General features: G+C 38.8%; 1 protein-coding gene across 1 annotated transcript in view; it reads right to left on the bottom strand.

Annotated features, from left to right (window-relative positions):
• PYGO1 (pygopus family PHD finger 1) overlaps window positions 1-17,073 on the bottom strand; it is a 612,656-nt gene that overhangs the window by 58,846 nt on the left and 536,737 nt on the right. The window contains exon 2 of the mRNA XM_044075204.1: window positions 1,148-1,233. Within this exon, the coding sequence (XP_043931139.1) occupies window positions 1,148-1,233 (86 nt within the window). The remainder of the gene's footprint in view (window positions 1-1,147; window positions 1,234-17,073) is intronic.

Raw genomic sequence — 17,073 nt, 5'->3', positions numbered from 1 at the left:
CCATGCGACACAAACCAGTTGAAGCTGCAAGAAGATGAACAAACAGGGAGGGGAGTTTTTTTCTGCAGAAGATAAGCCCCCTACCATGACAACCCTTATAAATTCATGGCTGCACAACTGCAAAGAAAAATGTCTACATGTTTAGAATGACTTGAAACAGCACCAGCACTGATTTCCCTAATGTAAATACAGAGAGGAATTCCAAAGCAGAGAACAGAAATGGACAAGATTAAACTTGTTCACTTTCAAACAAGTGTGGGAAACTGAAACACACCAACACCAGTACTGCTAAAGATGAACTGCTATGAAGCTGCTACTTCACTCTCTAAACAGCAGTGCCTCACGAAATATTCTACATATCAACTAATTTCTCAGTATTGTGGTGTAAAACATGTACACATGGGTGGAACAGTTGTTTCACACAAAACACTTGCTGTTTGTCAATCAGAAATTTCCATCATACACAAATTACAGTAATTTTATAAAAGAAATGTACTAAATTCCCAGATTTATTTACTGCACAAAAGTTACCACAGCAGGATATACTTACAGTACACAACACAAAAGAAGACAACATAGAAAGCAGCTGTGCAATTTTTTTACTGACATTTTGTTTACCGGGCAAGTCTGACTGGGTCTAGAGTACTCATTTGCAGTGGGGTTCTTGGGAGAAAAGCACCAGAAACACTGAAATAAATCAAGAACCACACAAATAGAGCCCGCCCAGTAAAGTATATGAAGTAACTGAAATAACTAGACTGCTGAAGAGCTCCACGTAGAACACCAACTTTTATTAATGTGTTCTACGTGGAGCTCTTCAGCAGTCCAGTTATTTTGGTTACTGAAAAAAATCAATTACAACAAATCATGGCAACTAGATATATGAGAAAAATCAGTACACTGTCAAAATATACTGAAAATTAGCAATTTTAAATTGCAACAGAGTATTCTTTAGCTACACACAACATCTAAAACGCACATAGATATAGAATTCTGGGTAGGTTTATCATAATATTTACATAAAAAGCTTTGTAGTAGCAGTGACTATTTCTAGATAAGGGTGATTTAGCTGAAAAGCAAAGGAAAATGCAACAGGCATTCATTTTATATCAATAAAACTTTGAAGGCACTAGAAATGAATGATTACCTGAACACTTGTCTTGCGTTTCCTCTTATCAGGGCTTCCCAGCTGAACACCTGGCCCCACTAACCCATCCAATCCACCGTCACCACCTGCAAATTGATAAAAGAAATACATGTTTACTGGCTAGATTCAAAACTACACCAGATTGGTCAAACAAGTATTTCAAGAAAATACTTCAAGACAAGCATATGCTAACAGCAACTCATTTCTCAAGCAGCTGCCTACACTCATTTTTTTTGTTTTACTCGTGATGACTTACTCGGTTACACTGTACCTACTCATTTAACAAACAATAAACACTAAGCAAGCAATAATGCACAAAAGGGTGTGTGTCATTGTGGAAATAACACCCGCCCAAGGTGGCGGAGGGTCTCTACACTCCTGGAAGGGTGTTATTTCCACAACAACACACCCTTGAGGGCATTGTGTGCTTAGAGAATGGGCTGTTTGTAAAATTGCTGTGTTTTACTTACTTTTTTTCTATTACTATATTTTTCTTATGTAGTTTTGATGTGAAATAGTTCCTCTGCCTAATGTTTCAAAGTTGCTGTTGTTGTTTGTCTTTCGGCTTTTCCCAGTTAGGGGTCACCACAGCGGAACTCCGGTCCGCTAATGATTGGCAGTAGATTTTCCTGAACGCCGAGGTGCCAGCTCGACATTCAACCTTCAACGAAGGCATGCCCATTTACACATGTCTTTCGAACGTCCACCCAACCACGGGGAGGACAAGCAGACTCCACACAGAAGGCACTCCCCGCACTCCAGCCGAGAATAGAATGGGAGAACCTCTTGCTGTGAGGCAACAACGCTACCGCTGCACCACCAATGGTGTTGGAGGAAGCATTTTACATCCAGAATAGATCATTAGATATTTACTTTATTTTTTGGTCCCTTATTCCTAAATTGTGTGATTTGTAGCCAATTATTGCAGACTGAAGTGACTAAATAATGACAAACATTTGACTTTCAGACTATTTTCTTCAGAAAATTTATGTTAATACAAATCCTGTTATTTAAGCTAGTTTGTAATTTTATAAGAACATTTACAATCTGTGCCTATTTTTGAGCCTTTGTTCCTCCTTTATTTTCAGGCTTTATCCAGACATCTTGAACTAAGAAGTCGAGAGGTAAGCAAGCCTCTTAACAGCTGCAGCCAGTGCTCGATTGCTTTCACTCACACACATATATACACACACACACACACACACACACACACACACACACACACACACACACACACACACACACACACACACACACCTTGTTTCATGCATGCATGCATATGCTCACAGACTGACAGAAACTCACACACTTTTTTTTTCTGTTTCATTTAGTTTTTACACTCACTAAATGGCAAAACCGCTACTTAGCAAGTATAAAATAACGGCTCCATCAATTTCGTTGTCACTCAAATGCATGCATACACTCAGTCACACACTTTTAATTTTCTTTTTATGTATATTTTACGCTCACTAAACAGCAAAACTGCTGCTTAGAGAGAATAAAAGAATGCTGGCTGTTTGGACTGAAAATAACCTAGCTCCTCGGTAGCTTAACATGGGTGGGAGGTTGGCATAATGGTTAAGTAGAGGGTGGAAAGGAAATCATATTTCCTTTCCCCCCTCTACTACCCACTAGAGCACAATCACATCTTATTTATTCATAGTCAATAATGTAGTTTTTATATTTCCTTCTAACTTCATTAAATTTACTCTTCTTTGTTCTATAATCACTCTCCACCTACTGATATTGTTCTACATCTATGTTAACTCCGATGCTACCGTTGACACTTCACACTTCCTGATATTCTTCTATGTCTTTGTTAATACTTATGCTACCTACGACATTTCAAGCAAACCTTGTCTAACATAACAACCAGATGATACCTTTCACCCCCTCCACTGTTTTTCTTGGCCAGATATTGCTAATCCTTATTCCTCTCGTATATACTGTACTTAACACTACTGACTCGACAGCCTAAATTTTCCTTCTCTATCTTGTTACTTCTTTGCTAACCTCTTGTTACTTCTTTGCTAACCCAATCCTTCTTTAATCTTAAGTTTTTTTGTTTTCCTTGTACCATTATTGTTGTATTTTTTATCTGCTTGCTATTGAAGCGACCTTAGTTCATTAATAGACACCCTTTAGCTAAGAACTGCATTTATTCTCTGTAATAATTTACTGTTCACAATTTTACTTTTATTTGCAATCCTGTTATATTACCTTACATTGGAGCTTGCATTAATTCTTTGTAATAATGTACTATTTACAATTTATTTTTTTTAGTTTTTATTTTTATTTTGTAGTCCTGCTACATTACCTTAATGTTGGAGCTTATCTCCCCGGGCCTCTACTGAAAATGGACATGTATCCAGTTAGACTAGCCTGGTCAACAAATGTAAAATAAATAAATAAGGTGTTTACCTTAAAGACACAAGGCACAGGGTTTGATTCTCACACATAGGGTAACTGCCTAGGCTTAAAATAGCCCACAAGGACAGTTAGCCTAATGCTAACCTATGAAAATGGTGGACTTGTTTTGCAGCAGGCATTACCTGTAGATTAACAGCCTGCTGGAGAATGTACGCTGCTCATTTTCTAAGCACACAATAATACCCTCCTGGGTGTGTGTTATTGTGTAAATGGAAACAGATGTGGGCTTGAGGTTTTGAAGAGTATAATTAAGGAAAACAATAGAGTTAAAAATTATATTTTGAAAGAAACTGAAATGCTTAATGATTGTATCAAAGATGATTTGATTTTCACTATTCCAAGTGAAAAAGAAAAATATGACAATATTAGGATATAGATAGGCAATGTGGTGAACTTATTAAAAGAAAAATCAAGAAAATGGATAGAGACTTGAAGGATTATAAGAATGATGTTAGTTACCCTGTACCTAAATACAGCCATAGATTTTGGGAGAACAGGGGAAATATAGACAATGGGGCTGTTAATTTTGAGGAGAGTATGTTCCTGTTTTGGATGATTATTCAGAATACCCACCCCTCCATAGATCTGAGAGACTGAGGAACAGGGGGGAGCAACAACAACAGTACCAACAGTATGCACATTTCCGGGGAGGAATGAGAAGGGGGAGGTGGAGGTATTAATTAAGAATCATGCCATCCACCCCGACTTAGAGGTTGACCTTATTAAACAGGATTCTGATAACCTGTTTAAATTTACAAGAGATAACTTTAGTATTTATAATTTTAGTGATGTAGTTCTAGTTAAAGATCATTTTAGGCTTTTGTCAAAAGGAATTAAATACATCCCTATTAAAAAAGTGATTTAACTAAAACATTATTAGACGTGAAATTGTTTGAGGAAAATTAATTTACAGGTGTTTTTTGAACAAGGTAAAATACCGGATTTCTCCAACATTAAGAGGAAAAGTACATTCAACCCACCCCTCCACCCCCAGATTAAGAATTTGGAGATTTTAGTGGAGAATGAAATCAGGCAAACTTTTAACAAAGTAAGATATAAAAGTAATTTAAATGAAGGTGAGAACTAAGTATTACTTGAATTGAAAAACAATAGTAATTAAGGGTGATGAAACCTGACAAGGGTGGGGGATTGTTTTAATGGATGTATTTCAATACGATGCCAAGATGAATGGAATTTTAAGGGACACTGATAAGTATTCGTGCGTTTCCAAAAATGAGATTAATATATCATACAGAAGAATAGATTTGGTTTTGGAGGATCTACTGGTTGATGGGTTGACAGACCAAAAAACACTAAATTAGTTAAAAGTTGATAAAGCCAGAATTCCAGCCATCTTTGGGATCCCCAAAACACACAAAGATGGTAAGGACCCCCCCCCCCCACTGAGACCAATTGTTTCTGCAGAGGGGTCTAAAACCTTGCTCCTTGCCAAATACATTGACACAAAGCTCAAGGCTCTCTGGTTAAAGAGACAAAATATTTTAAGAGATTCCTGGGACTTCTTAAGAAGCCTTAAACAGGAACTTTACAAGGAAAATATTATAGATGTTGTGGATTTATTTTCCAGTATTCCTCATGATGAGGGTTTGAGCTTTTTGGAAGACATTATTTACAAAGATAATACTCTGACACACAATGAATGTATACTAATTTTACAATTATTAGATATGGTTTTAAAGTGTAACTATATCTATTATAAAGTAGAATTCTTTCATTAAATAAAAGGGGTGGCAATGGGGGCAATATGTGCACCATCCTATGCATACTTGGTTTTAGCACATTGGGAGGAGAAATTTGTTATAGATTCGGTTTACAGTCACTGTTGGAATATGTATAAAAGATTCCTGAATGACATATGCATTTTATGGTTGGCAGCAGAAGAAGAAGCCTTGACCTTTATGAATTATTTAAACAATGCTACGAGTTTTTTAAAATTCACTTATAAATTTAGTAGTGATAGATTAGAGTACTTGAATATTGAAGTCTATAAGAAAAATGAAGGATTTAATTCTAAAGTTTATAGGAAAAGTACTTATTGTAATTCTTATCTAAACTACAATAGTTCACATCCCATACACTACAAAAGAAATATAGTAAAAGGGCAATACATTAGACCAAGTAGGATGACCTCTAATGGAGAAGACTTCAACAAAGAGATTAAAATTATTGAAGGGGATGTTTATGAACAGAAATTATCCGGAGAAATTACTCCAATTGGTCGAAAAAGAGGTAATGGAAGGAAGAAAAGGAAAGTTCTATCCCATCCTCGGGGTTCATAGTGTTTCAACAGCTGCACCTAAGGAGACAAAAGATCAAAAGTTTGACAAAGCTTTAGTACTGGAGTACAATGCCAGTTCTAGAGGTGTTAGAGATTTCCTAGAAAGAGAATGGAGTAGGTTTTTAGCTCTTACAGACTTAGATATAATACCTAAATAGCAGCTGAAAGTGGTGTATAAAAATGCTAGTTGTCTGATAAACCTTTTAGAATGCGATTATGAAGGAAGAAAGGGGTTTAGTAAAAAGAGGCATGGAACTTACAAGTGTGGTAGGTGTGCACAGTGTGCATACATTATGAACAGAGACAGTGTCTCCTTATTAAACAGAAACATAGTATTAAAAAGTAACGAGTTTAGTAATTGTGATTCAAGTGGTGTGGTATATCTGGCTACGTGCCAAGTATGCCAAGCGTTCTCTATAGGGAAAACAGAACGTAAACTAAAGAGAAGGATATATGAACATAATTACGATATACAGAATGGAAAAGAAACAAATGCATTATTTAGACATAAACAACAGTGTCCCAAGGCTAATTTCCTTTTCTATGTAATTGAAAAAATAAATATTGATGGGCGAGGTGGCCTACGGGAGGAAAAGATCGAGTACAGAGAACTTTGGTGGCAAATAACATTGCAGGCAAATGAATGGCCAGGTTTGAATGAATATATTTCTATTGCCCTGGTTCTTAAATTAAGAGCAGCTAAATTATGAGATTTTGTAGAAAATTTAATTATATTTCCTCCCTCGGCCCCTATAGTCGCAATCAATACATTCATTTTTCTATATAATATTGTCTGCACACATATTTTATATTCAATATTCTGCAATTGTATTTTAATTTGATTATAAATAATTTAAAATCCTTTGATTTAAAATGTGGGTAATATGTTTATACTATTACACTACCTAACAAATGTTCATTTTTAAACGCTATTTTTAAATGAAATTCTTCAAGTGCAATTCATCACACTGTCCAGTAGATGGAGGCAATAAATAAGAAATGGTCAGACTCATGAAAAAATTCATTCAAATAGGAACCTGTCATTTTTTAATAAATGTGAATAAGTTTTGAAAAATTGTTTTTTTTTTTTTTTAGAGTTTTAGTATTTTGTATAATTTATACATATGTAAATATTTAACACTTTACTGGGGATTTACATATATTTTTTAATGAACTTTTTCAATGAATGTTTCCTGTAACATTTGAAAGGGGGTTTAATGTTTTTTATTGGTCAATTAATTAAATGATGTCAGCAGGGGTTTGATTTATAAGTCTGCTGATTTACAATGAGCCCACATCTGATGAAGTAACATACAAGTAACTTGGAACGTTTACATGTGCTGATTTGTGTTGTAAGCGGATGCTGTTTTTAAAATTATTATTAAAATTTCTTGCCTGATCCTCCTCTGTGGCTTTACTGTTTCACCTATTGCATCATTTTTTGGATTGTGTAAATAATACCCGCCCAGGGGTGTTCTGAGGCCCAGCACTACAGGCAGAGGGCCTCTACACCTTTGGGCAGGCATTATTCATTAACACAATAAATAACACATACCTGGGACGGCATTATTGTGTGCTTAAAGAATGGACTGTTAAAATTTTGTATATTTTTTTAATTACTGCATATATACATTTTTAAATATTTTTGATGCAAAATAATTTCCATGCTAATGTTTCAAGCTGTAGTATATGTAACCGTTGTAAGAGGAAGTATTTTACATCCGAAATATAAGTTTAGTAAGTATACATGCACTCACACACACTGTCCCTCACACACACACACACACACACACACACACACACACACACTTACACTTGGCAAACAGCAGCAGCCATTAGAAGCTTTACACCTGCATACATGTTAATTGTCCAGATTTTTCTCATAATGTCAAGATTTTTTGGTCTGTTTCTAATAAAAATTCTGGCTGGATGCAAATCACTGGGAGTTGAAGTTACTAAATAATGAGTTACATCGGAGTTTCAGACTTTCATATGCTTCAGAAAGTGCATGTTAACTTATTCCTGCTGTACAAACAACCTTCCAATATTATAAGAGCAATATTTAAAATCTGTCCTATTTTTGAGCCTTTGTCCTACATCATTTTAAGCTTTGTCTGGATTTCTTGAGCTAAGAGGTATGCATACCTCTTAACTGTAAATGACTTGCATCCACTGCTTGAACACACACACACACACACACACACACACACACACACACACACACACACACACACTTTAATGTGCCCAAGCATCCATGCACTGACACATGCAGACAGAAACAAACATACACACACTTTTGTATTTTTTTTTTTATCCACTGGTTTTAATTTTGCACTCGCTAAACAGCAAAAGTGCTGCTTAGCGAGTGTAAAATAAAATGGCAACTTAATATGTAGACTTGTTTTTCAGCAAGCATTACCTGTACATTAACACCCTGCTGGAAAACCTTCATTCTCCAATCAGAATGTTGATGTACAGGTCCCCCATTTTTTAATGGTCATTAACTGTCTGACAGTACAGTACTGATTTCATTTAGTCCTTTATACTTTAACTCTTACCCAAGATGCAACATTGTGCTGAACCTGATAATATATTCACTCTAAAAATGTTTACACTCGTATGTTTCTTCACATATTTACAGACTAAAATAGCTACAGGCTGTAGATATATATTCTTGTTTACAAACTAATTGTACGACTAAAAAGCATGTAGTAAAATGTTAACTTTATAACCCATATGTACCTCATCACATGAACAGTCTTCATGCTCTCTAACAGCTGTGTAACTCTATTAACCTTGCTTCCCACTATTTCCATGTGTGGAGTTGTGCTTCTGATTTGTGCTGATGCAACATCCTTCTGAAAACTTACACACAATGTTTAATTTATTTATTCACACAATGTTTAATTTACTTATTCAGTCGATAACTGGGTGACTGGAACAATTTCAGTTATGATCAAGGCCGGAGGCGCACACAGTAAATGGCAATACAAATAAGTAGGTATGACAAACATACGAAGCCAGTAAGACAATGCACATTAAAAACACATAGGAAGAATGAAACCATGAGATATCATCTTGGAAATTTATACCACTGTAATATGACAAACACTACAAAATGACAACATTAACAATGCCACAATGGAAATTAAAGCATTGTAAACTAGAATGACTAAGAAGCAACTGGATTATGGCCCAGTAATATAATAAACTGCATACATTACAGCAACATTGGACAGGAATGGAAGTGTCACAGTTAGGCACGTACTTAAAGTTTTTATTTACTGAAATATAACGTTTGAGCATCACCTAGCTGTAGAACACAAGTCGGTTAGGGAATGAGATTTCTAGTTAAAGGCCGAGTACAGATTTATATGGTACACATAAGGACAGATCCTGGAGAAAAAAAAACATTTACTAGATTAAACTAAGCATTTCTTTTAGGTAAGATGATGGAAACTAGATAAGTACAAGCATTCGAAACCCAACTCCTCTAAACACAAATGCATGGTATTACTTGCACAACATTTAAAGCAATAATCCATGATGGCGAATGGGTATATCAGGATTTACCCAAGTGTAGTACGGTTTGATCACAAGGGTGAAGCCTGAGTGATTAAACAAAGCCAACCATGGTTAATCCTGATAGACCTACAAACAGGAATGGATTACTGCTTTTATACAATAACATTATTTAAGAAAGAAATTGGGACTTTTGCCTTCTGTGTTGTCATTGCTATTCTGATGTACTGCGCATACATATGGGACTTGCGTTTGCATTCCCACGCTTTCACAGTACATCAGTGCAGGAGAAGGGAATTTTTTTTAACTGTTGAAAACTAGACATTTACAGGGACAGCACAAAATTATGAGGAAATTCAGGTAGGTTTCTGTTTTAGTTTTGCAGAAAGTACAGTTGTGTACACTTACCATAAATGTTCGAGTGTATTCACTGTTGCAGTCATTACATTTGGGTAATCTGCTGGCAGGTTGCCCTCAATCGGCCTGATTGGGTCCTGCGTCAGTTGCTGTCCCTTCTTCCATGACGTCAGGTCGTCAGGGGTATAAAACATGCAGCCGACGCCATTACATCACTTTTTCTTGCCCCAGATGTCAGGTGCCCCCCCAAATGGGGAGCAAAATATATACATGTATATATATATATATATATATATATATATATATATACACATAATTTAAAACACAAAAAATACATCTCCAAACAAAAGCAAATACACCAAAAAGGCTTTTAAGCATAGTAAAAGAAAGTGGAGGAATAGTTATAGAAAAAATCAGGGGGCGGGAGGGTGGGTAACCAGGACTGCAACAGTGAATACACTCGAACATCTACATTTATGGTAAGTGTACACAACTGTACTATGTTCTTTGTGTTTCACTGTTGCAGTCATTACATTTGGGTAGATTCCCAAAGCTATGGTTGGGAGGATGGAATTAGACAGCATTAGGACCAGCTATAAGGCCCTGTAGGATAGCAGTGGCAAAGCCAGCCCTGGATTTAGAGAAGAAAGGTAAATGGTAACGTTTGGTGAACGTATGAACTGAGCGCCAGGTAGCAGCTTCTAGAATGTCTCTGGTAGGAGCACCTCTGAGAAAGGCTGTAGAAGTAGATGTAGCCCTGGTGGAATGAGATCTGATCCCCTGCGGGATAGTTTTACCATGGAGCACATAGCAGAAACGAATACAATGGCTTATCCATTTGGAAATAGTCTACTTTGAAATAGCCTTTCCCTCTGCCCTTGCAACAAATGCCACCAACAGTTGTTCAGATTTTCTTAGATATTTTGTCCTGTTTAAGTAAAATATAAGTTGTCTGTGTACATCCAATGAATGCAGAATTCGCTCCCCCTTGTTCTGCGGATTGGGAAAGAAAGTTGGCAAATGGATGGTCTGATTAAGAGCCACACTGGATACCACCTTAGGCATGAAGGATGGACTGGTCCTGAGAGACACCCTGTCCGCATGAAAAATAATGAAAGGCTCCACTGCCATAAGAGCCTGTAAGTCAGAAATCCTTCTAGCTGAAGTGACTGGTAAAAGGAATGCTGTTTTCCAGGAGAGAAATTTTAAGTCTGCAGTGGCAGCTGGCTCGAAAGGAGGGAGAGTGAGTTTTTCCAATACAAAATTTAGGTCCCAGGCAGGGGTTGGAGCTCTCCTGGAAGGTCTTATGTTTTTGGCCCCTCTGAGATACTGCTTTAGCAGAGGATGAGAGAAGAGGGCAGGTTCTGTGTTGTAATGAGCTGAAATGGGAGAAGCATGGATTTTTATGGAAGAAAAGGGCAGGCCCTTGTGAAGCATCTCAGTTAAGTATTGTAAAATCTGAGGAATATTGGGCATTGCTGTGCTTATTCCTTGTGACTGGTTCCAGGCACAGAATCTTTTCCATTTGTCAGCATAAGATTTTCTAGTACTAGGCCTTCTCGCCTCCAAAATGACATCCATCACAGGTTTGCCGAGGGATGCTAAGGGTGAATTTAGGTGATTAGCCACGCTGCAAGATTCAAAGTTTGGAGCAGAGTGTGCAGAATTTGGTTGTTCTGCTGAGACAGTAAGTAAGGTGTCCGTGGCAGGTGCCACGGTAGAAGGTGTGACACATTGGACAGGAATGGGTACCAGTGTTGGCGAGGCCAGTCTGGAGCAATCAGAATCATTTTTGGTTTGTCCTGTCCAACTTTTCGTAGAACTTTGGAGAGTAGAGGCAGACGGGGAAAAGCATAGTCTGAAAGGTTTTTCCAGCTGAATGATAGAGCATCCATTATCCAAGCTTTTTTGTGATGGGTTCTTGTGCAAAATTTGTCCAACTGATAGTTCTGGGGTGAGGCAAAAAGATCTATGTCTGGACTCCATTTGTGTGTCAACATGTTGAAAATCCGTGGTTCCAGTTTCCATTCGTGTGGGTCCATGAGATTTCTGTTTAGTTCGTCTGCCAGAGTATTCAGCTTTCCTGGCAGGAATTGAGCTTGTAGTTGTATTTGGTAGGTCGAAGGCCGTGTTCCACAATGCCATGGCTAGTCTGCAAAGGGGGTAGGAGTGTGCACCCCCCTGCTTGTTTATGTACCACATAACTGTGGTGTTGTCTGTCTTTATCATTAATTGTCCTGGATGAAGGTAGTCCTTGAAGGCTGTCAGTGCATTCTGTACAGCTAGCATCTCTTTCTGATTGATATGAAGGTGCATTTGATTTGGGCTCCATTTGCCCTGAATGCACTTCCCTGCCAGACGAGCCCCCCAAGCATAGTCTGATGCGTCTGTAGTTAGGGTTTGGGCAGCAGGGGGTGGAGTGAATGGCAGTCCCTTGTTTTGGTGACAGGCCTCTGCCCACCACAGGAACTCTAGTTGCAGGCAAGGTATGATAGGAATCATTGTTTCCAGGCTGAGACAATGCTGACTCCATAAACTTTTCAAGAACCACTGAAGTTTCCTTATATGCAGTCTTGCATATGGAATTAAAAGAATGCAGGAGGCCATGAACCCCAAGGCCTGCAGAATTTGTCTTGCAGATAGCAGGGTTTTTGTGGCCACCTGTTTGAAGTCAGTCACCAATTGAATTTGCTTTTCTGGCATAAGGTAAGCCATCTAGACAGTTGTATTCAAGCTTGCACCCAGGAATGTAATTTTTTGAGAGGGTACCAGTTGTGATTTCTTTTCGTTTATGGTGTACCCTGGACAAGTTAGAACCCTTTTTACAAATGCCAGATGCTTTAGAAGAATGTCCTTGTTTTTTGCCTGAATTAGACAGTCATCCAGGTATGGATATATTTGAATATTTCTTTGCCTGCAAAATGCAATTACTGGAGCCAGGCACTTTGTGAAGACCCTGGGCGCAGTAGACAAGCCAAAGGGCAGTGCAGAAAACTGGTAATGCAAGTAGCCTGCTTTGAAGCGGAGGTATCTTTTGCAAGGTTCCCCGATTGGGATATACAGGTAAGCCTCTTAAGTCTAGAGTTACCAACCAGGCATCTTTGCCTAGCATAGGAAGTAACTGTTGAAGAGTCAGCATCTTCAATTTTGGAATGTCCAGAAATGTGTTTAGAGTAGGTAAGTCCAGAAGTGGATGCCATGGATTTGTCTTTTCTGGGTACCAGGAAAAGTCTTGAATAGAAACCTTGTCCCTTTTCCTCTTCTGGTACTGGATGAATAGCCCCCATGTTCATGAGGGACAGAACTTGTTTCTGGGCCTCTGTCCACTGATTTGGGGGCAGGTCTGGCCATCCGTTTGGGATTGGCAACGTGTGGAAATGAAATCTGTATCCCTGGGATACTATATTTAAAACCCATTTGTCCTGGGTTATGAGTTGCCAGTTTATTGCATGAAGTGCCAGTCCCCGCCCCAAAGGGGCGGCTGAAAGGTAAATGCTTAGTGATTGTAGAGGGAAGTCATTGAGACTGTTTACCATAGGGAGGTGCCTTGTAGTTTCCAGATTTGGAGGTGGAGGCACCCCATTGTTTTGTTCTAAAAGTCGCTTGTGACTGAAACCTGGAGCCTTTGGAATGTCTGGGTTTGACTTGAGTGGCTCTCGAAGGAACGGGAAAGGACCAGTTCTTAGTAGGCCAGTGCCTACTAAATCTTGGAGGTTGCACTTGTAAGAAATCTTTCACAGTTTGCATAGATTTAGCTTTATCTTCCATCTTTTTAAAAACTTCTTCAGCCTTATTACCAAACAGATGGTCCTGTTGCAAAGGAGCATCCAACAACTTTTCTTTAAGATGATCAGGCAGAGTTTGCTCTTTGAGCCAAGCATGCCTTCTTAGCACAGACCCAGTTACAGCAGCCCTGCAAGAGGCTTCCAAAGAATCAAAACCACATTGCAAGGTATGTTTTCCAACTTGTTCAGCTGAAAGCAATAAATCCTGTAAATCTTTATTTTCCTGTAAATCTTTAATTTTCCACACAGTCAGAAATTAACATAATTTTTTGTTTAAGCAGTCCCATGATATGCTGCTGATATTTAAGCATATGAAATTGACAGTTTAAAGCCCTGATTGCCAAGGTTGCAAAAGTGTAAACCTTCTTACCCCATCTAACCAGCGCCCTGGAATCTCTATCAGAAGGGGTAGAATTTTTAGCAGTAGAGGCCTTAATGCCCCTGGGACCCTGAGAAATTTCAGGATCTGCGATTTTTGAAAAGGAGTTTGTGGAAGTCAGGAACCCTGTAGTATCTGTCTGGCTTACAAGGAGCCGGAGGCAAAGAATCAGGAGCCATATTAAATTCTGAAAAAACATCATCAACAATGTCTAGAACAGGAGGTATAGCCAAAGGCCTATGCTGAGGAAGAAGAAGAAAATCTCTAAGTCTCTTTTTAGATTCAGAGAAATCTTGTGGAAATATTCCCTTAAGGTATGTAAAGTTTCCCCAAAAGAAAAATTCTCACGGGGAATGGAATCTTCTGCATCGGAGTCCTCATAAGTAGGTATAGACAAATCCTGTTCATTAGAAGAGTCAGAAGAAATAGAATCCTGTTCAGAAGATTCATAACCAATGTCTTGCCTAGGCCTCTTAGGAGGAGGGGGTTTGACTCCCCCTGATCAGAGTAATTAAATCTTCAGCCATTTTGATTATTTGTTTTTTAGGAATAGGGGCCTGCACATGAGGCACAGGCGTCAGTTTTTTAGACAAAGATTTAGATTTTGGCCTTAGTTTTGAAGATGGTGTCGGTCTAACATATAAATCTGTAGGCCTGAAAACACCCTCAGAAGCTGGTGCCTGCACAGCGGCTCCAGACCCATGAAAGGTAGAGACATCCGCGGGTTCCACAATTGAAGCATCTCGCGGCATACCGGACTCCAAATGGGTCTCAGTAGAGGCCTGCGAATCAGAAGTAGCAGGTATCAGGGGATGCGAAAGCACCGGAGAACCAGCGAACTGGTGACTGGCTTAGGAGAAGCGTTGTCAGTTTTGGACCGCAACGGTCTGTCTCTGTCTTTTTCTTTGTGTTTTTTAGGTATTCCGGTAGTCGGATTACTACCCGATGACATTTCTGGATAATTAAATCGTGAGCCAAAATATTTTGAAGCAAAAATATACCGACGTTTAATAGTGTGTTGATTAAATTTAGCACAAAACCGACAGCAAGGTATGTTGTGGTCAGGGCCTAGGCAAGGGAATACTGTACAAATGAAAATCCTTATGAGGTATTTGCTTCCCACAAGTAATGCAATTATTAACTTTTACTGACATCGGTATGGAGCAAGAAAAAGTTTCCCCAATGGGGTACTTAGCTTTTAGTTGAAGACTTCGGTTCTGAAACTCGAAAACAAAAATCGGCTGACCAGCACTTGTGAACTGCTTCTGCTTCAGGCACCGCGCAGCAAGAAAGACTGTTGTAATGGCGTCGGCTGCATGTTTTATACCTGACGACCTGACATCATGGAAGAAGGGACAGCAACCGACGTAGGACCCAAGACTTTGTTAATCAGGCCGACTGAGGGCAACCTGCCAGCAGATTACCCAAATGTAATGACTGCAACAGTGAAACACGAAGAACATCATACCAGGTTTTTCTCATACTTTGGTGTGTTCTCCAGTATCTGCCAGTAGAAAAGTCTGGCTACTTAATGGCACTTCAGCAGCTGGACCTTTTCTTTTGGTATATGCTTGACTTAAAACAGGCACTCTGGTTGGACTGCCAATAAGTGTGCTCATTTTTGAATAGTAATGAGCCATTATTGTACAATACCTGTTTGAAGGCACATCTAAACATGTGTAGCCAAGCCTAAGGCAGCTTTGTGTAAAATCCCAGTCTGCACTTCATTATTCTCAATCCAAGGACGCACCACTTTGGCAAAAATGGTAGTAACTGATTACACACAAAATATAATGCACCACCCTTTTCTCTTAAATGCTGCCAAGTCAAAGTACAATGCAGAACACATAATTTGAACCCACACACATTACTTCAACGTGACTCATATCGCCTACGTAGAGGAGATCTCTGCTTGACTTACAAAGCCATGCCTGACCCAGCTCTGTTAGAAATGCTGCATCTAAAGAAATCCCAATCCCTCCACATCACACGCTCCAAAGACCTCAACCTCATTACCACAATCAACAGAACATCCTGGAAGGACAGTTTCATAACCCAGAGACTGCCCATGCTATGGAATAGACATCCTATACATGTCAAGCAGAGCACCTCACTGGCCCTCTTCAAGAGAAATCTTGATGAGTGGATGGAAAATAGAAAATTCACTCCAGTGGCTCTACTTGACAGAGGCACTGGGAGCTAACTTTGGGCAGCATGATGCCAGGGCACTTCTATGGGCTAGGCTTGTAAAGGCTCCAGGGCCATTAGCCTAGTACACACCTATGAACCTAAAACGAGCAAACAAATGTGACAAAATAATTGCGTCAAAGAAACATGCTCCAGGAATTGCAACACAAGCAGCTGGGCTTCAAGCACCTGAAAGCAATTTCTTGGAACAGACTTGGAGGAAACTTGTTAAAAACTGCCATTTTAGATATCAACACCACATAGGTTTCTCCTATCTTGCACATGTATACAACCACATTTTATTTTATATGTGACAGTTGACTTGTCAGAGCAAAGATAAGACAACATGCATTAGCAAAAACAGTACAGGACAGTCATTTTTAACGGAATGTTTATTTCCTTGGTTATCAGCAGTTTTACATCACACATTTTGGCATTCTAAACGGATAAAGTATTTCTTCCTCCATGTGGAAGGAATAAATTACCACCATGAAAAGCTTTAATAAAATGCTCAGTCATCATCATCAGGTATCACCACATTTCCATTAAAGAATAAGCAAACTATTTGCTGTTACTGCTAAATTAAAATTAATTCTGATAAACAGAGTTTGTAACTTTTACCCCTTATGTATACATATACATATATATATATATATATATATAAATAAAATATGGGATCCGTACAGATCCCCAACGGCACTTTCTGCTGAAGCAGAAATCACCTAACATACATAACCGAAAGTGCTGTTCACCGAAGCAGCACTTTCAGTTATGTATGCTAATTGTGCCGGTCACACTACGGTCGGTTAAGGGAGAATTCCCTTTTCTCCACTGTAGTGCAACCTCGGAGTGAGAATATAAAAGTAGGGTGTGTGTGGAGGGCACAGCCTTCCACATGGGGGGTGCAGGGGGGGCTTGCCCCCCTGCATAAAAGAAGATTGTGTTTTTTTTTTTTTTTGAACGAACT

This window comes from Protopterus annectens, chromosome 6.part0, assembly GCF_019279795.1.
Source record: "Protopterus annectens isolate FY-2018-M chromosome 6.part0, PAN1.0, whole genome shotgun sequence".
Taxonomy (NCBI): Eukaryota; Metazoa; Chordata; order Ceratodontiformes; family Protopteridae; genus Protopterus; species Protopterus annectens.
The sequence above is the reverse complement of the archived record's forward strand: the minus strand, read 5'-3'. Positions and strand labels throughout refer to the sequence as shown.